The 21,267-nt window shown below is 49.1% G+C and overlaps 2 protein-coding genes across 3 annotated transcripts in view; one reads left to right on the top strand and one right to left on the bottom strand.

Annotated features, from left to right (window-relative positions):
* DELE1 (DAP3 binding cell death enhancer 1) overlaps positions 1–13,906 on the top strand; it is a 22,622-nt gene extending 8,716 nt beyond the window's left edge. Inside the window, exons 6-13 of one of the 2 annotated variants that reach the window (XR_012654353.1) lie at positions 987–1,080; positions 1,799–1,941; positions 2,701–2,859; positions 3,776–3,868; positions 7,328–7,484; positions 7,737–8,001; positions 11,453–11,857; positions 13,591–13,906. Coding sequence is in view for 1 of the 2 variants with exons in the window: in XM_075057074.1 (XP_074913175.1) it covers positions 987–1,080; positions 1,799–1,941; positions 2,701–2,859; positions 3,776–3,868; positions 7,328–7,484; positions 7,737–7,993 (903 nt within the window). In the remaining variant the exon portion in view is untranslated. Of the gene's footprint in view, positions 1–986; positions 1,081–1,798; positions 1,942–2,700; positions 2,860–3,775; positions 3,869–7,327; positions 7,485–7,736; positions 8,002–11,452 lie in introns of both variants that reach the window. The other variant, XM_075057074.1, reaches the window with a different exon arrangement.
* PCDH12 (protocadherin 12) lies at positions 11,031–21,267 on the bottom strand. The gene is made up of 5 exons (XM_075057073.1): positions 19,255–21,267; positions 18,345–18,690; positions 17,747–17,841; positions 16,352–16,503; positions 11,031–11,829 (listed from the first exon to the last, which is right to left on the bottom strand). The coding sequence occupies exons 1-5, from the start codon at positions 21,240–21,242 to the stop codon at positions 11,465–11,467; spliced, it is 2,946 nt and encodes a 981-aa protein (XP_074913174.1). The 5' UTR covers positions 21,243–21,267; the 3' UTR covers positions 11,031–11,464.

The following is a 21,267-nucleotide window of genomic DNA, read 5'->3' as shown; positions in this document are numbered from 1 at the left end:
ACAATTCCCTATTTTAAAAATCAGTCAGCTGAGCAATTGCTCAAGGACACTGTGAACAGAGTGGAGGTAAATTCAGTATTTAACAGAGTGGGTTCCTTGCTTTGGCATGGCAGTGCCCTCTGCTCCCCCACCAGAAAGGCATTTGCTTGTTCTGCTGAGGGGTTGAGCGTCAAGCTCCCAGTCCTGGGAGGTGCCACTTCCGCAGGGCTGTAGGAAGAGCCTGTAGCTCCTTCGTAGGTCGTGGGGCAGGTCTCAGGAGAGGAGGGGAGTTGGTCCATGACTTGTCCTCTTGTGAGCAGCTCTGAGTGCTGGCTGAGCAGTAAAACTGTTGGGTGGCAAGGGGCATTTTTGCTGCGTGACTTCCCCGAGCGCGGAGGCATTGTGTGCAGTGTGCACTGCTGCCACTCGATGGCACTAAATTTGTACGCAAGCTGGGAAGCTAAAGCTGCAGGCCAGGCTCATCCTCCTACCACCTCCCAGAGCTGTCGTAAAGTAAAAAATACTGTTCATTACTGAGAAAGAAAAGACATTGTCTCTGCTGCACAGGATGTTATTAGGAGTGTGCAGCGTTCGGTAAGCTGTCAGTGTGGGCTCAGCTTGAATTGTGTAAAGCGTATACAAATATGTCAGTGCATGCTCGGCAGAGACTGTGCTGGTGACATATGTGGGAGGGTAAACGAGGGCTAACATTACTTTTGAAGGGGGGAGTTATGAGTGATATTCAGGTATTTGCTAAATTCTGAAAGGTCTGATGATGTCCGAGAGGCTACACCAAGCTCCCTGGCCAGGCAAGCAATGTCTTCCCTAACTAAATGGCTGTGTAGGATAGGGAGACTTTTTTGCGGACACATGACATCAGATTACATCACCCTCTTGATAACTATAGTACAGTATGACTGTTTCTCACTGCTCGGTTTTCAGGAAAGAATCTCCTGTAGGGTTTGCATGTTTTTGCGTCTTAATAGCTTTCTTCTTTAACTCTTCAGGGTGACCCAGCTCAGCAAGAGCATTTAGAGGAAGCTGCTTTCCAATTGCAGCAGATTTTCCGGATTGACATTTCCATCGCATTGAATATCCTCGGTAATGTGGACTTAGATTTGTTTTGTCCTTAAACCACACGTTTCTCTTTTTGGAGGACCTCCAAATTGTTGCAGGTCTTGTGTGAAGGCAGAGATGACATATACCCAAGCTGAAGCCTCCTTTCAGCAATTTCAACTGTGCTTTGAGAGATTTATTGCCCTTTGTCCCATCCTGCCACCTGATTTATATCAGCATATTTAAATCCAGGCTTGGTTGAAGCCTGCACTGTTGTCCTGACATCTATAGTTGGAAATTAAGCCATCTCTGTCTTTTTTGCAACAGAAACTGTCGTATCCTTGTATACTTTTTCATTGTCTGAGATCTCAGTCTTCCTGGCAAGCTGAAAAAGCAATTGCAGAATTGCAACTCTAAGAAGAGCTGAAGGAAGATGCAATGATCTAAGAAGAAAGTCCTTGCCCTATATACACCACTAGTTGCAGCACTAAAAAAGCGAGCCGCTTCTGTGCGAACCATACGTTGTGTTAGCCCATGATCCTTCTTTGCAATGAGACTAGAAAAATTCCTAAAATGCAGTGTTGCCATTTTTCCGATGGAAACTTTGGTCCTGTGGAGTGAGAGTTGGTGAGCCAGCTGAAAGTGGACTGGAGCACTTGGCATGGGCCAAAGAAGGCCCAGTAGCTGTGGGGGAGGTTGCTGCATTTGAGGCTGCATTCTGTCCCTTTTCTTTTCCCCTGTTTTTATGTTGTGTTCTTCTCAGGGATTGAAAGTATGAGAGCGGGCCATTACAGGATAGCCTATACCTGCTTCAAACTGGCAGCAGATCGAGGCTACAGCAAAGCCCAGTTCAATGTGGGTCTGTGTTACGAGCATGGCAGAGGCACGGAAAAAGACTTGGAAAAGGTATCCACAGCTTGTAGGGTTGTATATATGCAGCACAGACCAGGAGAGTGGTCTTTGTTGCGTGTACAGGCGCTTTTCTGCTTTTGCATGGGTGTGACAGTCTCTGAAGTCCCATTAGAAAATGCTGGAAATAATATAAACTGCAGATTTGCAGTGCTGGCTTCAGTGTCATAGATCCCTTCAGATGTGCTCCTGAAATCCTCTTTCTGATAGCTTCTGAGGTCTTCTCATAGGTACACAGGCTGTGTCACTAGCACCCAGGAGAGTACCAAGGAGAAACCTGTCGTGTTACTGTATTTAAAACACCACTGCACATCCCAGAGCTTCTTTACATCTTGAGCCGTCCAGTTTGGGTACCTTAATTACAGCCTGCCACCTAGTGCACACTGGCTGTAGTCAGCATCTTCTGTAGCTGGGAAGATTTGCAGAGGCGGCTTGTTTCTAGTAATTGTGCAGATCCCTGTTGGCACAGAGTAAGCTTTGGTATTGTTGGCCCAGTGCCACCCCCTTCAACACCGGGAGTTTTGACTAGAGAAGGCAGGGTGGTTAGAGGGTTCTTTTATAGTCGCAGTCCACTGTCTCACTTAAACAATCTCCTGTTCTTCAGCGAGGAGGTATGGGAGAGCTGCTGGGGTAAGCATGTGCGGCATATGATAGATCTAGACAGAGAGGTTAAGCTTGTTCTGGCCAGAGGGGAGTCATGTCGTGTTTGAGGGCATGCATTACCTGAATCACACAAGTGTGTTTCTCTTTTTCCAGGCAGCTTTTTATTACTACCACGCAGCCAGCAGCTGTCACCCCATGGCACAGTACCGCTACGCTAGATACCTCTTACACCATAGACCTGAAAATGAATGCGACAGGCATCAGAAGGCAGTGACTTTCCTGGAGCAAGCAGCAATGGCTGGGGTTACAGAGGTTAGTGTCTACAGCATGGGAATTCATAGGAGAGAGCCAGCAGAGAACCCTGTTTAACGGATTTGAACCACAAAACATCCCAGAAAGCAGCACCTTTGGGATGGAAGCAAAATTCTTCCTGCATATTTATACTCTTGATATTATATGGGAGACAGCCCTGCCTGAACATGGGAGGCAGCTAGGCACCCACTGTTCAGCAGTGTTGGTTGTCTGGTTTGCTGTTGGGCTTTTTACTGTGGCTCTTAGATTAGACACCTAGATTAGACCATTGGCTTAGGAAGACTGACCTACAGTTGAAATTGTAGCTCTGTGTTTCATCTCCTCTCAATTCCAAGAGTACAGGTGGCTTTGGTGGAGGAAGTTCCATGAGATGCTTGAAGTAAGAACAGATCCTCGTATTGTATCTGTGACTTTTCAAAATGATTCATCCACATGGATCTGTGTACCTTGCCCTCTTTCCCACTCTTTAGGAGATGCATTTAGGCATGTGCCATCTTGTGTTGCGAATGCCAGTCGCTCTGGCAGTGACTGTATCTCAGGGAGCATGCTGTTCCAGGAACTGCATCTGCTGTATCTTATGGACAGCTCACGAGTAGGAGCCGTTCTCTGGCTCTGACTTCCACAGTGCAGTTTGAAATGATATTCTGAGTCTTAAGGTGTTAGTATGGTGATGTTAACTGCACCTATAGTGGAGTTCTATAGATCAAATGTGATTTTTCATGTTTACCATGTCAGACTGATTTTTCCTAGGACAACCCCCACTTCTCTCAACAGGCACTGCAGCAAGCAGGGTACTTAGCACACTTGTCTTGCCGCAGTAACCCCAGCATTAGAGCAACGTGCAAAATCAGTAGAAGAACTGGAGTAATTAAGGAGGGAAATCCTGGCTGATTGGTATGGTGTGGTTTTGTTGCAGGCACAGGCTTATCTTGGAGTGTTCTACATGAGGGGGCTGCAACCTAAGGAAAAGAGAGGTCTGAAGTACCTGCTGCTGGCAGCAAAGAACGGCGTAAGTAAGCCCTTTGCAAGCTATGATGTTCTCAGTTTGGGATCATTGCAGGTTACAGGTGGCAGATTTCAGGGCTTCCTGGAAATGGGAGCGAGTGTCGGGACTTTACCGCACAGTCTGAAAGGACAGAGTGGAGCCTTGGTGCATCTTGGAGATGAATCGGGTCCTGGGGCACAGACCCTACAAAACATGAACGTAGAAACAGCCTTATTGGGTTAGAGTAGTTATTACAGCACCAGTGCTTATATTCATCTAGCATAATTTTACAGGTTTCCTGTTATGGAGCATCTATACCCTCTTCAGTCAAACTCTTTCACTACTGTATCATTTTGAGAGCTTTTTTGTGTCTATCTAGAATCTGTTCTTCAAAATTGGCCCATTATTTCTTGCCTTCTATAGAGAGGATGAAAAGACTACTGCTGTTTCTTTGCAGGGACCTTTAATGTACTTAAATACTTGAATCCCCATTCAGCCTTCCCCCATTGTTTGAGTTCATCCTCACACATCACGTTGTCCAGATCCCCAACAATTTTCTTGCTTACTGTTGAACTTTCTCCAAGTGACCCAGGCTTACTTTTTTTGAAGGGCAGTGCCACAATTTCGACACAGTAGTGCTCCTGAACCTTTACCAGCACTTAGAGAAGTAGAAGTATGTCATCCCATGTCTTGCAGCCAGGTTTCTGCATCCCACAGTTCTGTTATTTTACAGCACTCTGACATTGTTCCCTCATTTTCAGCTTGCACTGCATTGTAATAGCTAGTTTTTTCTGAAGAACTTGTTCATTTTAACTTCAGTTCCTGCAGCTTTTGTGTAATGGAAAATAATGAATAGCTATTCCCTCTTCTTCTGGCTAATATTTCTGATTCTGTCGCCCTTTAGTATGTCCTCTCTAAGTCATTTCTTTTGCAGGCTGCAGAGCGCTAGTTTGGTTTGTCTCTCCATGTAGTCAAGCTGTTCGATTTTGCTTGTCAGTCTTCTCTCTATTTTTCTAATTCTCCTTTGACCATTTTAAGATGCTCGGACTAAAACTGGACTCAAGATGGAGGTATGCCAGGGATCTGACATAATGAGGTCCTCTTCTTTGTTCTGTATTTCCTTCCAGTAATTCCTAATATTGTTTGCCCTTTTGCCTGCCACTGAGCAGTGACTTGGTGGTTTAGGGAACTATCACAGTGACTCACAAATTTATTTCTATAAGGACTACTTTGCATTTTTCAACACAAAGTTTCCTCTGTGATTGTTGCCCACTCTTAGTCCTGCAAGATCTTCTCTAATGTGTTCTTTACAGTAAATTTGATTGCTCTGAATGACACTACATCACTCGCAAACTTTACCACTTCAGTCTTCACCCACTTTTAAGAAAGCAGACGCTGTCAGATCACTGGTGAGACTAGACCTGACTAGCCCCAGCAGCTCAGACATCATGTTCATGATAGTTGATACAGTATTTCATTCCAAATCTGCTAAAGATCTCTCATAAGCTGTATCATCAACTCCTTTCTTCCAGCCTGATGTTGGATGCATATGCTGCACAATATAACAACAAATTATCTCATTAAATAGATGATTGTCATTTACTGAATGCCTAGTAAGCCCTTAAAAACAGAAAATCTAGCAGGTAACTACAGGTCCCGGGGTACCCCCTGGTAGATCAGTGTTTTGCATGTTTTGGTCACAACCATAACAGTTCTCAGAACCCAATCATCTTTCCCCATCTCTGCTTCCCAATGGATGCTGGCTGCCAACGTACCACAGTCTCATCTTTGGTGGCAGGCTTGTGCATAGGCTCCCTGGGATGTAAACCCATGCATTCTGCTGGGAGAAGGGCTCTTTTCCCGTTACCCTGGATTATGAATTTATGTTTAGCTGGTTGAAAGAATACTGGATACGGGTGAAGCAAGGATGGCACCATTTAGCTACAACTCCAAGAAAGGGAAAACGCGCAGAAAAAATCATGGGTTCAGTGTTTTCTCTCTCAGGTTGTTGCTCTGTGCTAGAGCCAAGGGGGGAACTCTGACAAGTGTTCTTCCAAATACAACGATGCTCCAGAGAACTGTGTTTTACTTTGGTTACCACTTTTTATCCTCCCTTATTTTATGCGTGCAACCATAGAATATAAAAAACATATTAAAGAGTGTTGTTGGAGAGCTGAGTCTGACCTTCAGATTTCAAAGTATATTGCAGTCACTTATGCCATGCTAATTTGGGGATCTCTCCTCCTTGTGGTCTTGTCTTTGCGGTGTTCGTCATATAAGAGATGGCTAGTGGAATAGTTCATACTTACTTAACCCTGTCTCTTGTCACATCTGAAGTGCCAATCCTTCAACATGTTTATCTCATCTCTAAAGAAGTTTATTGCTGTCATAAACTGAGACCTGCAACATTTTGCAAAGCACCCACTCATTGAGTTCTTCGCTTTCCTCTACCAGCTACATCCCAGACAGCAACACTTGCAATATGTTCTTCTCTCATGGCTTTATTAAAACTTGCGACTTACTTCCTTTTTTCTTTTTATTTCTTCTTTTTTTTTTTCTTCTTTTCTTTTTTTGCAAAGCCTTGTTTAGATCATGTTTCTGGCAGTCATACTCTTCAAGTTATGTTGCTGGCTTTTTTCCTGAAAAGGTCTGCATGACCACTAGCCCATGTGGTCTTTTCAATGTCTTCAGGACTGTTGTCTTGCTTTCTTGCTATCTGAGACACCCTTTTCCTTCTATTGGATCTCAAAGATAAAGTGCACAGCCAACATGCAAACAAGTCACGGGTTTGGATTTGGCTTCACTGACCCATCTGCAGTGACATCCTCTGCTTTCTAGTTCATTCTCAGCAGTTACGTATGTCTGAGTAGTTAGGTGTTTTTTCTCTAGCACTTATTTGCTTGACTTCTTTTCTGCTGCTTGAGATTTCTGCTGGAATATCATTAGGTGGGGCTGAACAAGATAGTGGTGTGCTGTTGTGTTGAAGGCCTGGTGGCTGCCAAGGGGAATCTTCCAACCCTTGGCAGCAAGTACCTCTGTGGCATTTGTTATGTTTTTAAAAGACTTCTGCATGAACTGTAGTAGGGCAGTCCACAGGGCGTGCTCAGAGTTTGGGTGTGATCAGGATATGGGTGCAGTCAAGGCTGCCCAAGTCCTCTTAGCTCTGACCCCTGAGACAATCGGGATGCTCTGCGGAGACAGCAGTTCCTTTGTTCCCGTGACGCAGACCTGGATGTTGAAGGGAAATCAGTGAATTTAATTGGAAAAGGATACAAAGAGGCAGAGTCAGAGATAGCTGGTAAGAAATTCTGCTTCACTGTGTGCTCAGAGAAGGGACTAAATTCCTGAAGATATGGTCTGAGGGACCCAAGATAGAGCAGTAAACTTTAAAGAAGGTGTTGAAGACTCTCTGTTCTCCTTTCATGTGCTGTCGTCACTTCTCCATCATGCGGGGCTGATTGCTGTGCTTCCTCCTGTGGCTAGGATGCCCAAAGCAGGTATCACGTGGGCGTTTGCTATGAGAAGGGCCTTGGAGTGCAGCAGAACCTGGCAGAAGCGATGAGACACTACCGACAGTCAGCTGCTGCGGGGAACAGGAACGCTCGGGAGAGACTGCGAGTGCTAGAAGAGGAGGTGGAAGGTACCATGGGCAGCGGGGGAATAGGATGTGTGGGACTGCATGGGGTAGTGACCCCATAAAAGCGGGGCTCATATTGCCAGAGGAAAGGTAGCACAGAGCCATGGCAAGAAGTTGTCCTTTTTACTAAAGGGAACACTTTTCTTTCTCAGTTCTTTCCTCTCCTTACCAGCTAGTTCCAGTCAAGCTGAAGTGGACAAGCCGTTCCTATAGTATGATGCATCATTAATATCTTTTGTTTTAATGTACTTTCAGATGTGCAAACAAGGCATCCGTTCTCTTCTGGAATAAGAGCCTCTTCCTCTAGCCCCTGTTTCTGGGCTATTGAGCATGTGCCTGCAGGCCTCCATGCCACCCAGGCAAGACAATCTGCCCTCACCCTGCCCCACTCTTGGAGCGCAGACGGACTCCACATGATGGTGCTTGGCAGTGCAGGATGGAGCCGTGCCCTTGGAAGCAGGGCAGCGACACTAGAACTGCAGTGCTTGGAGCCCCACCACTGCTGTTACTAGAGCAGTTGGTAAGTGAAACAAGCAGGCAGAAGGGAAGGCAGCCCTTCTTAGTCTGTGTGGAGCTGGAAGCAGGGTAGCAGTGAGTGGAAAGAGAAAGCTTTCTGTTACTGGAACAGGAGCCATTTTTAAATACTGAGGTTTTGAGAATAAACCTTGTCGTATCTCCTATGCCACCATGTCATCTGGCCCTCTACCTTCCAATACGAGGACCTTTCTTATGCTCCGACATTTCCGTATAGAGCTACGTACAGACTTCCACCATGCCACAGTGATAGGATTTGGGGCTAAAATTCCAGTAGCCCTGCACATCTTGCACATGGTCCCCCCGTGAATTTTACAAGCCACCGTATGGCGATGTTGGCAGCTAACTCTGTGATGGGCCTGTCCTGCACCCTCTGAGGCAATTTGATCTCACTTCAAGGCTAGCTGTTCCCACAGTGGTTCTACTACCAGCACAATCTGGGCTTGTCTCTACATTGCCATTGTGGCAGTTTAATCCACTTCAAACCTGTGCAAGCAAGAGAGTGAATTCTGATTAATAGGGCACAGGTTTTTGTGGGATATGGCTTATGGATCCACCTGAACTGATGAAAGTAACAGCTGTCCTGAGCCATCCTGCACCATTGCCAGTGTCCTTCGGTCCCCAGTGATTATTCCTTCAGCTCTGGCAGCGAGCTTCTCCCATGGGTGCACCCCCTTTGAGTCACGATGAGCAAGGTTTGCTTCAAAATGTATATTGTACACATCTGCTAAGCATGCCAGTTCATTTTCACTGGAGAGGATAAGGGACACTCCCAGTGGGCAGTAACCACTGTCAGGCAGACAGCGGCAAGCAGCTGGTATGATAATTTCTTCCACTGGGGCAGCTGAATCCGGAAAAAGATTTTTGTCCACACCAGTTTAAACTGGTTCAAGGGCATCTGTACAAACTGTCCAGCTTCCTGTAGCCACGGTGCTCTGGTGCTTTGTGTAGATCAGGCTCTGAAAAACAAAGGCAATGGCCCCATCCTGAACTTGCTGTGGTCTCCATTCAGCAAGGGAGGGGCACAGCCAGAGCTCAACACATCTGATTGATTGTTCTTCTAGTCTGGTCTCTCTTTCTGCTCAGACCAAACTTTCTTAGACCATTTCCTTTATCAAACAGGATACAATTAGCAGGAAATTCCTCGGGTGGATTTCCTATTCTGTAATAATCCACAGCATGCTTACGCATTGGTCAGGACAGGACGGGGATAAGGGTTGGAGGGGTTGAAAGCAGTTTGCAGAATCAGGAAATTGAACGAAGAGAGAGGCATTAGTCTCCTTTTTCATCTGCTTATTGTAATGTGTTTTTGTGTAAAGATTGTCCTTTGACAGGCACATCAAAGTAACTTTTCAGAGGAAGATGTGAGGTTGTGCCGTGTGTTTGTCCTCTGTGCGTGTTCCCAAGATGCAGAGGAATCCTGTAGGGCTGCATCTTCTCGCAGTCACAGATATGCCTCCCTCGTGGTTTGCACAGCTGCATCTCAGTTAGAATTTGGCTCATTGTCATTGTTTTGGTGCAAGAGCCTGTTTTGTTTGTGAAACAAAACAGCAAGATACTTCTATTAGCAGCGTGGCAGTATAAGCAGGCTGGGGCAAACCCATCAGTGTAGTTTATTGTCAGAGATGGGGTCATTTGTAAAGCACTTTGGAGACTCTAAATACAACAGTGGATATTTTGGATATTAAAAAAGTCTGCCTGGGGAAATCTTAACTCTGTTGCTTTTGTCGTTTGGTCCCAAGAGCAACAGAAAGGGATAGCTTTCTCATTTACTCTGCTTTAAATTATCTGTATGATTGTCTGCTGCTGTGGCTTGTGTGTGTACACGCTAAAAGCAGGGCACTGTCACCTCTACGTGCATGGAAAAGGAACACAGGTAGGACACTCTTGAGATGCTCCAGGATCATGCCTGCTGGGTCATGCTGTCTGTTCTTTTTCAACTTAACAGTAAAATGAAAGCCAAAAGTATCACCCAAAGACACCTGATGCAACAGCCCCGCCATGAGCAAATTAGCTTTGGAGAAACCTGTGTTGTAAACTATGGTATCTGTGGAGAAGTCAGTGCAGTATTTCTAGTGTAAAGGTGGTGAAGGAAAGCAAGCAGTGTGTATAAAGCACTGCTGGCCCTGCACTGTGACAGGGGGGAGGCTGGCAGTCTCTTCTCAGCCTCACTTTTGTAGTCATTCAGCAAGCAATAATGTTGTGCATTGCTAGCAGCAGAGATGATGGCTTACCCTCATTCCCATAGCTTGACTCTCTTCTCACCTGTACAGCCACTTGGCCGGCATGCCCTAAATTTGTTCTGGTGTTTTGTATCATAGTTGGAAGGCACAAACTATGGTACAGAAGAGACTCCTGTGTGTGCATGATCCAGAAGTGCTTACCTGCCATCCATGCACGGCTGCGTAAGCCTACAGCTGCCCTCCAGATGCTTATGCCACTGTTATCTTTCTATTCTCTGCAAGTGCAAATCCCCATGGTTAACAACACCTGTGTGATTCTTCCTTTGTTACTAATATCTGTATCTTGGTTTTCCTACACATGCTATTATGCTAAAACTGTCTTATAGCTCACATACATACAGATCAAAGTGAAAACCCATAATATGGTTGAAGCTGAATATTTCAAAACGGTATTTTAACGCTTCCCTTTTCCCAGGTTACCATTGGCAGACTCCAGCCATCTGTTGTCTGCTTCTAGGCAAGGACAACGCTCCAAAATACAACGGCCTTAAAAGAAAGCATGGAGAAAGAAATTGCAGGCACCTAGTGCAGCCATAGGAGAGATGCCAGTGTTGATTTTGGGGTGGTTTATAAAATGCCAAGTTCAGAGTGGTAGAACCACAAAAGCTGAAAGAATCAGTGGGAGACAACAGGCAGATCTCCCCTTTCTGAATTGCCATTTCAGGTTTTCTGCAGATACATTGCTATGTCAGCTGTACTGCACCTTGTTCCAGAGATGATAGTGTTAGAAAAAAACAATTTTATTTAAATAAGAACCGAGATCCTGGAGCCCAACTCTGCAGCACGTTGCAAAGTCCACGACTGCGGTATTTTGTCGTCCGTGGTGCACAGTCTATGATCACAGTGATGTAGCTGACTGTGTTGTGCTTGTGATTAATCTAACCACCCCCACCCCATCAATCGGCCTGCCCTGGGAGGAAGGGGCCCTCCTGCTGTTGTGTGACTTGAGTGTGATGGTAAGGTGAAAGATGAGGGTGGAAGAGGAGGAAAGCTAGGAAGGCAAGAACAGGCAGGTAGAAGGGAACTAAACAAGGTGAAATCAGTCGTGGAGAAATTTGATGGGGTTAGGCAAAGGAAGAAATATGCCCGTAGTGATCAGTCTAGACATGAATGATACAATAACCCTGTTAAAGCACACATGTGCCCCCCACATGCAGAAAGCAGCTCTGTCTGACTCTTATCTCCTTATCACAGTCGCCAAGCTGCCTACAGAACAGGAGCACCATCTTCCAGTCCAAGGCTCTTCCCACGTGCTGACAGCTGCCGCAGAAGCCCTGAACCTGTTTCATTGTGGACTTGGACTTTCTGGGACAAAATCATTTCAAAGAGGGTGCTCATTTCTGAAAGGAAAGTGCTGGCCAGTCTTGTCCCAGCGGCATTCGAGTCAGCCCCAGCACCTTTGCCGAAGGTCTCAAAGGTCCTTGGTTGCTCCTGCCTTGCAGCATCCTCATCCTGAGGTGAATGCAGAGAGTCAGGGGAGAAGACATTGTCCTTGTAACTACTAGTGAGCGGCAAGGAGAGCCGAGCCACCCACGCTGGGTCAGCAGCCGTCAGCCTCTTGAGGGCCAGCTCTGGAGGGAGTGAAAACAAGAACTGCTGGTGAGACATGGAGTAGAGGAGAGCACATGAGAGAAGAGGGAAAAGAAAGAAAAAAAAAAATACTGAGAAATCAGACTTCCTGAAATCAGCTGTGAGAGGACTGATTGTAAACAAGTCTAGAGATAAGCTACCAGCAGCATCATTCAAACTAGCAGCTTAAAAAAAAAAAAAAACAAATTAGAACTGGTTTAAAACTACTGGCTTTTTTTTTTTTTTTTAATATGATAACCATTAGGATCACTTTGCTTTCTCATTTGTTGCAGCCTCAAGTAGCACTTCACTAAATTGTTTACAAAGCCAAAGAAAAGTGAGGGCTTAGGACTGGCTGAAGGGGAGATGACAATGGAAAGCTTTCAAGGGGCAAGTATCAGACAGAAAGGTCTCTAGAGTACTTCCCTTAAGGGTCACTCTAGGGTGGGAATTTGCTGCTAAGCAGGCGTATTGAGACCGAAAAGAAATGGGTTATTGTGAAAACAATAATAACAGAAGTAGAATGAAATGCTGGATTATAAAATGCACAGCTGGATGGTTGACGGGTAGTAACAAAAAATTGAGCTATAAAGTAGTTGTTCATCAACTGGAAACAGATGAGGAGCAGTGGGAGCCTGGTGTGGGTGTTGGCTGCAGGCTCATTAGTGTTCCAGTAATGTGATTCTGCCCTAAAATGGGTAAATGAAATCATACAATGTGTTGGTCAAGGTATTCCCTGTTGGCATGAAGACATATCTGTGGTATTGTTACTAGGTCTGGCGAGACCTGATTAGGAGTGTTACATACAAATCTGATTATCCAGCTGTAGGAAAGAGGCTCTGAAGTGACAGAAGTGCAGAGAAAACTATTGAGATGAAAACAGGAGTGAGGCCAGGCTTACATGATGGAGACCTCAAGAGATAGGGGTTGCTTAGCCTAAGGAGGCAAATGCTCACCGGGGATCTGACTGCAACCTGTCATTATTTTGATGAGATAAGCACTGACAAAGGAAATCTTTATGCTTAAAATAGTGTTGGCAAAAGAAGAAGTGATTATTACTGTCCATGAATAAACATATACTGGAAATTAAAGGAAGGACCCCATCGCAGGGTGAGCCTAGAATAGCTTCCTCATCAGATGGCAGGAAACGGCGGTTCTTGTTTTTTAAGGTAGAGCTTTGCAGTTGGTAAACAAGACTCCGTGATGTGGTGCACAGACGCTGCCTTCCAGCCCCTCATTGCTTCATTTCCAGAGTGTAACCTAGAACCACTGGAGGTTCAAAGTGACCACCGGGTTTGTGAAACACTTTGAGTCAGGGAGCAGCAAAACAAATAACTGGTGTCTGGTAACAAAACACAACAGTCCCAATCAAAGGGCAAGAGCTGATGTCATTATAATAATTACGTGGCTCTGACTTACAAAGTGACCTCTGAAAGGAGGGTCCCCATTCTAATGCACTTATGCTGCTTCCAGAAGATAATCAATACCCTGCCACAGCCTGGGACACATGGCCCTCAGTCAGTGGCTAGTCAGTCACTCAGACAAGTCTCCTTCCTCAGCCAGCTATGTAATTAGTCCTTTTTCTCTGAAAAACAACTGTGTCCTGGGGTGGGATGGGGGTGAGGGCTGGGATTCAAACCTGGTAAGGAGTGAAGGGCAGATACATCACTTAGATTTTGTTTCAGCGGAAGCCTCAAAATTCTTGTGTGTTGCTTAACTTCAGGATTTCTTTCTGCAGTCTCAATATTTTCTTTCACTCGCAGTGACTGTTACTTAAGAGATCTCCCAAGCGTGCTGAAGTCCTGGGTTTTTGCTCTAAAGCATCCACAGTTCTCTCCTCCTCAGTCTGCAAGAAACCACTGCATTCCCTGAATATTTTGATGCTTCAGCGGTGGAGCACGGCACAACAGTAGTTTGCTCGCTACAGGGAGCGCCAAGACTCAGTGGGCTGATGGTCCTGTGACCATGAAACCTTATAATTAGGTATGTTTAATTCGACCGATAACTCTTTACTGCCTTATTTTAATGGTGTTTCGGGAGCAGGGGTTGTTTTTATAATCAATAAAGTTATATCTCTCATCTGCTGCTGCAAGCACTCCATTTTGCTGGTGGGGGATAGGTGTTAATAGACAGTGCTGAGTGCTGAGAGTTCAGCCCACAGCTCGGTGCTTACAGCATAAACAACCAGATAGCTGGCTGGGACAGATTACTCTTGTAGTTTCCCCCCCGCTGCGAATAGCACAAAGGCCCAGACAGCCTCAGCCAGCTGTTATGATACTCCTGAGCACAAGCAAGGCTTCCTTCCTCCCTCTCTCAGGATGCAAGTCCACTTCTCTGTGTTTGGGAGAGGAGGAAGGAGTCCAGCAGCTCTGTCGTCTGCGTTCTGTTGCCTTTTTGGGAAGCTCTGGGCTCATGGTTAAGGTTGTTTTTCACCACTGAAATAGGGCAGCCTCTTTTGTCATGTCCAGCACTACTGCTTGGGCAGGAAGCCACACTGGCATAGCCTCAGCATGCACTACTGGTGTTCACTGGGAAATTCCAGTAATTTGGCAAAAGGCATTTTTTTCTATCACATCCAAGAAGCGTGGGAGATGGCACTTGAGGGATATGCCTTGCCATAGCACAAATTTTCTAGGATGCTACCTGTCTGGGCAGACCTGAGCAGGTCCACCAGGCCCTTTACTGGGGTTGCTGCATGGCACTACAGCCACAGGATGGACCTGGGCAGCCTCTTTGCTCCCTGCTCTTGGCTGCAGAACCTTTACATCTGAGGAATCTTGTAGCTCTCGTTTCACTCAGCCTTTCCTTCGTTTGCTCCTTACTAGAATAAAAGGGCAGGAAGGCAAGTGGAGAGAAGCAGCATGGTTCTCCCTCTAAGTAAGAGCACAGAAAATGCCCAAATCTGGAATTAAAATGACCACAGCAGCAAACCTCAGTGAGTCCCTCTTGCTGTGGAAGAGTGCAGAGGCTCCACAATGAAATTTCTGCTACAGGACATGAGTCAGCCCAACTCTTTCAAATTGAAATGCCAGTAGAAGAGATTTTTAGAACAAATCAATAAAAGGAACATGTAGAAAATGTCAGGCCCAGATGGTATTCACCCCGGAGTGCTGGAGGAACTCAGATATGAAATTGCTTGGTTTATTAGCTGCTGTTCATTAACTACTGCTTCAAATGAATATGGTATCAGAAGAAGGGAAGGTAGAAATTGTGACATGAGTTTTTAAGCACATGAAGGTGAATCTAGTGCAGGCAGATTCATAGAAATCATTATATGCAAGACTCAGCAGATAGATGAGTACCTGCTTATTCAGACAAGAACCAATGTGCCATTTGCAAGGTGGGGAATTGCATTTTGCAAATTTGTTGGCATCTTTGGAAGAGGTGGATGAAGAGTCCTTGTTGACAGAGGACACCTGAGCTTGCAGAAGAGCACCAGCCAGGCTCAGAGGGGACTTGAGCTGTCCCTGAATTAACAGCCAGGTTCTGTTAGGGACTAATATGTGTTAAAAGTTGGGAAGTGAGGGTAGGAATAAATAATCTTCCCCACAAAGGGAGGTCATTAGTGGAGTCCCAGAGTAACCATTCAACATTGTGATAAATGACATGGAGAAGTGGATGGTGTTGGTATTGACTCCACTAAAACACCCAACAACACAAAAGCAGAGGGTTGCTGAAGGACCTAATAATATTGACTGCTGTGAGCAAAAAGGAACTGGTGGATTTCTGTGTCACCAACTGTTGGATAATTGTCATGGGGAACGACACATCATGTATGGATGACACTCCCACCATGCAGAGGAGGGATTTGGGAGTCACCATGAACAGTTTGGTAACAGAGCTCAGCATGGAGCTTGGGCAGGAATGAAGAACAAGCCAGAAGACCTCCTTATACCACCAGTATAGATGTATCCTTAACACTGCACACAATTCTGGTCACCACATCTCAATAAATATATGCTAAAATTAGTAACAGGTTGGTCGCAGGAGATGAGACTGGACTAGTTCAGCCTGGTAGGATATAGGACCCTTATGGGGCTCAAAGGGTATATAACATCTTGAGGGGCTTGGCAAGGACAGCTCTTCACCTTTCTGAATCTGCATGGACTAGGAGACCATGAAATGAAGGGGCTCAGGTCAGCATTAGAAGCAGCTCCCACGGTGTATAGGGCTTCACCCCTACGCAACAACAGAGGTCAACCTCATAAATCAGCTAAACAACAGCAGATACATCCATAGGAGGAAATATCTACCAAGTGTGATTAAACACATGAAAAAATCCAACATGGAGCTCAGCAAGTCCCTTTGCTGTAAACTGCCTGGTACCAAAAACAGGACGGTCCATACATGCTGTCCCAAGCATCTGCAACTGTCAGAGACACTCTAGGAGATGAGACGTCCCCTGGCTTGCTGCAGGCCAGCCAGTTTTCTCTTCTGAGTGGAGTTAGTGTGTTATTTGAGGAGATCCCACTGCTAGAGCCCCCCACCAGCCCCAGCATGCTCGCAATAGCAAGGCCACCTCACCTGCCTGCGGCTCCAGGAGGGTCTCCAGCTCCTCTCCCACCAGCTGCTGCACGGAGAGCTCAAACCCACTCTCCGAATCACGGTCCTCTGCCTCACTCTCGCCGTGCCCGCTGTCCTTCGTGCTCAGGCAGTCGGCATCCAGCCCCGCAGCCCTGCGAGGGGGCCAAAACACTCAAGTCACACTCCAACCCTCAGCACAACCCTGCCCCGCCAATTACTTTGAAGGTGGCTGTCTTTACCCCCCATAAAATGACCCAGAGGTGAGCTGTGGGCACCCTCTCAGTGCATCGTTCACAGTACCAAAGGCATAATCATTTCAGTCCCCACCAATTAATGAGTTTTGGGGTCATGGGGTTTTTTTAAAAGCAAACAAACAAAAACAAACACATGGACAAAAGCACTGGGATCAGGAGTGCCACAGACCCTCTGAAAACTGGGCCCTGGCTGGGTGCTGGGCTACATATGGGGCTGCTCCACATTTCTTGCCTGAGAGGGGTTTTATCCTTCTGCAGGGAGTTCCTGAGCAAACAGGGAGTTGGTGGCTCTTCCCTGTGTATTCAGAGGAGCTGCCCACCTGCAGGACCAGGTGAGGAGCATCACAGCCCAGCCCTGCCCCAGCAGCCCCAGAGCAGCTCTGTCTCCCTCTCCATCCTCAGCAAATCGAGGTGATGATGAGAAAGGTGGAGAAAGCTGTGTCTGCCCATGGCCTGGGCAGGTGGGGACAGGGGGGACATGCTGAGGCAGTGATGAAGCCCTGGCATCCTCAGGAGCACTCACTCAGAGATGTCAACAGCATAGCTTAATGGGAACACCATAAAATTAATCTCTGGGAACATCTGCAGTGCACAGCTGGGATATCTCAGTCCTTCCCATTCCTGCTAGCAGTGTCTCCCTCGCTAGCCTCCCGGCCTGGGGACAGATGCTCCGAACTCATGTCAACAGGCAACCGCATCTCTAAGAAAGGACCCAGAGCCATGAGAAAACTCATCCTTGTGCTGCCGCCTCCGAAGCTGGGACCCTCTGTGCTCATGAGCGCACCTTTCCACTGCAATTGAACACATCGCTGTTCCCCTGGCAAGGACGAGCAGATGGTTCGTGGCCATGGAGGAGCTCAGATGAATGTGGAAGGAGCTGCTAAAGGTGCCCCAGGAAGGAGGCAAAGAGCAGCCCCAGGAGGGCACTGGATACCAACGGGGAGCCAGGACCAGAGGAGCACAGCCATCTCCTGAAGGGAGGACCTACCTCCCCATCTCCGGTCAGCAAAACCAGGGATGAGGTTTTGCCTTGTGTGTCTGCTGCCCTGGTGACTCCTGGGGCCAGCGGGGCTGAAGCAGAAGCAGCAGAGATGCAGGGGAACGGGGTGTGAGGAAGGGGAGGGCTGAGAGCCAGCCTTACCTGCTGCCGTTCTTGGCCGTGTACTTGTTTCCCCTGTGGTTTGTTTTGGGCTGGAACTGGCCCTGGTGCAGCAGGGAGAGCAGCTGGGAGATTTGCTGTAAGGCAGGAAAAGCCTGTTGAGCCTCAGCGATCGCCGCTCAAGCTGCTTCCTGCCAGGACGTCCCCTCCGAACCATCCTCCCCGGCCTTTTTATAGCGTTTCCTCCTCCTGCAGATGGTTCAGCATCCCCACGCAGGGGGAAAAACAAGCAGCCGGGCAGCACACCTGGCCCCCGCGCCATCTCTGCCTGCCATTCCCTGCCCACATGCTCCTCTGGGGAAGCAAGCGCGGGGTTGTCCCCTTCTCCCTGTGACGGCCATCCTCCACCCCAGCTCCCAGGGTGTCCTGGTGGGTGTGGGGAGACCCTGCCCGTGGTGGGGTGGCCATTCAACCCACCCAGCCTCTACCGCTGGGGCACCTCTTGCCCAGAGCTGGGAGAAGAGACCAACCAAAGAGCATCAGAGGTTGCACGTTCCCACCACACCAGGGTATGCAAGACCTGGGCAAGGAAGGATTTGGGGGGGTCCACGCCTCCAGCAACGCGTGGGGCAGCTCCTACCTGCACTGGGGGTGACTCCATCGCAAACTCCCCGGTGGGGCTCTGCTCCGCCAGTGCCACCAGCGACAGCCTGACCAGGCTCCTGAGGATGTGCTGGTGGGGCTGGGGCTGCCCAGGTCCCCCAGCACACACAGGCTGGTTGGGTGGCAGCGGGGGCTCTCCCACAGGCCCCTGCGGTGGCTTCACCAAGCTCTTGCAGTGCGATGGTGCGTCCGAGGGGCTCGCAGCCTCTTTCGACGAATTTTTTGGTCTGTGGGGCTGGCAGGGCCGGCGCTGCAGGATGGGCAGGTTGAAGGTTCCCTGCTGCTCATCTGAGTCTTTTGGGGTCGACTGATTTCTCAGGGTCCTGTAGAGAGTGGGGGTGAGGTGGAGGGGAGCCTGTGGGGACCCCCCCAGCACAGGGGCGGCTGTGCCAGGCAGATCCTCCTGGAAGGGACGAAGGGCCTCAGCCTCCCGCGGCCGGCCCCGGAGCAGTGGGACAAGGTGGATGTCCGTCTTTTGGATCTGCCTGTGCGGCTTCTTGAGCTGCTGCTGCCTGCGGGCATCCTCTGCCTCCCTGCAGTTGTAGGCCATGCTGTCCTTCTTCTCCTTCTTACGCAAAGACAGGGTTAAAGCCAAAAAGAGAAGGCACCCACCCAGGAGAGCAGCCAGGCAGATAATGACCACCACTGACGGGCTCAGCCACCTGGGATCTTGGGCTGAGATTTTGGAGAATGCCCCGTGATGCCGGAAAACTAAGCGGACCCGGGCCAGGGTGTGCAGGGGGATGTCCCCCTCATCGCTCACCCGGACCACCAGCTCCCGCTCGCTGCCAGCGAGGCTGCTGGCATTGCTGGCGTTGAGGAAGACCTGCCCCAAGAAAGGGTCCAGGATGAAGAGCCCAGCATCGTCCCCACCCACCACATCATACCGGAGAGCCCCGTTGATGCCGGAGTCCACATCCCTGGCCGCGATGGTGAAGAGGAAGGGAGCGCTGGCACATGACACGAGTGTTGCGTTGGTCACTGCTGCAGTCCCTTGGGTGCTCCCGTTCCCAGGGGCCACCCAGAAGCACCCTGTCTCCGCATTGACCAGGACAGAGAGCGTGGCGGTACCTCCCACCAGTGCCGGCGTGGTGATGATGGGCGCGTTGTCGTTCCGGTCGAGCACAGCCAGCCTGACGGAAACGTTGGATGCCAGCTTGGGGTGACCACCGTCCTCCGCGGTCACCAGGAACTCCAGGCTCCTCACCTGCTCATAATCAAAAGCTTGGAGGGCAAAAACATCCCCAGTGGTGGGGTCAACTGAGACCAGACCCAAAGCAGAGGAATCCAGGATACTGTAAGTGATTTTCCCGTTGAAACCCAGGTCGGGGTCGGTGGCACGGAGGGCGAGCAAGAAGGCAGGTGCTTCGCTGTTCTCGGCAATAGCGACCTCATAGGTGGCCTTCTCGAAGGAGGGCGCATTGTCGTTGACGTCGCTGATGCAGATAGTGAGGTGCTTCAGCACGGCCAAGGAGAGCTCACCCTGGTCCTGCACCACCAACGTCAGGTTGTACTCGGCACGCAGCTCCCTGTCCAGCGTGGCGTTGGTCATCAGCACGTAGCTGTGGCTGTTGGTCCTCTTCAGCCTGAAGTGCTCGTACCCTTGAGTGAGGGAGCAATGCACTTGCCCGTTGCTTCCCGAATCGGGGTCACTGGCTGTCACCAGAGCCACAAAGCTGTCTTTGGGGAGGGCTTCAGAGAGCACGGGTGCCCGCGCAGCCCAGGTGACATGGACGTCGGGAGCGTTGTCGTTGACATCCAGGACTTTGACCAGGATCTTGCAGTGTGCTGGGATGGGGTTGGCACCCAGGTCCCGGGCTTGCACATCCAGCTCATAGGCGTGGGTTTCCTCATAGTCCAGTGGGTGCTTCAGGATGATGCTGCCCGTGCGGGCATCGATGCCAAAAGCGCTCAGCACCTCCGGGGACGCGTGCTTGCTCAGGCTGTACTCGATCTCCCCGTTGGGACCCTGGTCGGGGTCGGTAGCTGTGACCGTCACAAGGAGGGTCCCGGGCAGAGCATCCTCCCGAACCTCAACCGTCAAAGAGCTCTCTGAAAAGATGGGGCTGTTATCATTGGAGTCGAGGACAATGACTTTAATTAAAGCAGTACCTGATTTAGGGGGCTCCCCATGATCTGCAGCTGTCAGCACGAGGTCAAAGGAGGAGTGCAGCTCCCGGTCCACTTCTTTAACCACAACGAGCTCTGCGTGCCTCGTCCCATCGGAGCTAGAGACGACCTCCAGAGCAAAGTGCTCACTGGGGGAGAGACTGTAGGAGCAGTAGGCGTTGGGGCCGGCATCGGCATCCAAGGCTCGGTCCAGTGGGATCCGCGTCCGCAGGGATGCGCTCTCCGACATCTCCAGCTCCAGCTCGGGCGTGGGGAACCGTGGCGCATTGTCGTTGACGTCCAGCACTTGAACCTCCACATGAATCAGAGCCAGGTTTCGGGCAGCCAGCACTTCGAACGAGACCCAGCAGGGATCACTGTGCCGGCACAGCTGCTCCCTGTCCACCCGTCCGGCTGTGCTGAGCACCCCGTCCCCGCTCCCCACGTGCAGCAGGAACCTCCTGGGGGTCTCCATCAGCTGGAAGGTATCCGCTGTTTCACCGCTCTCGCCCCCCTCAAAGTGCTCGGCCAGCGTCCCTATCACTGTTCCCAGCGGCACTTCTTCAAACACCTGGTACCGCACCGTGAACGTGGCCACCTCCTGGGCATCGGTGGAGAGGAAGAGGTACCACCACAAGGCTGGGAGATGGAGAGCGGAACGGCTCAGCAGCAGCATGCTGCTGGCTATGCCCACCGCCCCGCTGCCCTGGCACGCCTGCCGCCGCATACCCAAACGGTCCTTACGGTGATCGCAAGTCCTCAGCATCCTCTCCCATCTCCAAGTCCCATAG

This window comes from Buteo buteo, chromosome 24 (assembly GCF_964188355.1).
Source record: "Buteo buteo chromosome 24, bButBut1.hap1.1, whole genome shotgun sequence".
NCBI lineage: Eukaryota > Metazoa > Chordata > Aves > Accipitriformes > Accipitridae > Buteo > Buteo buteo.
Note: the sequence above shows the minus strand (reverse complement) of the source record. Positions and strands in the feature narration are given on the sequence as shown.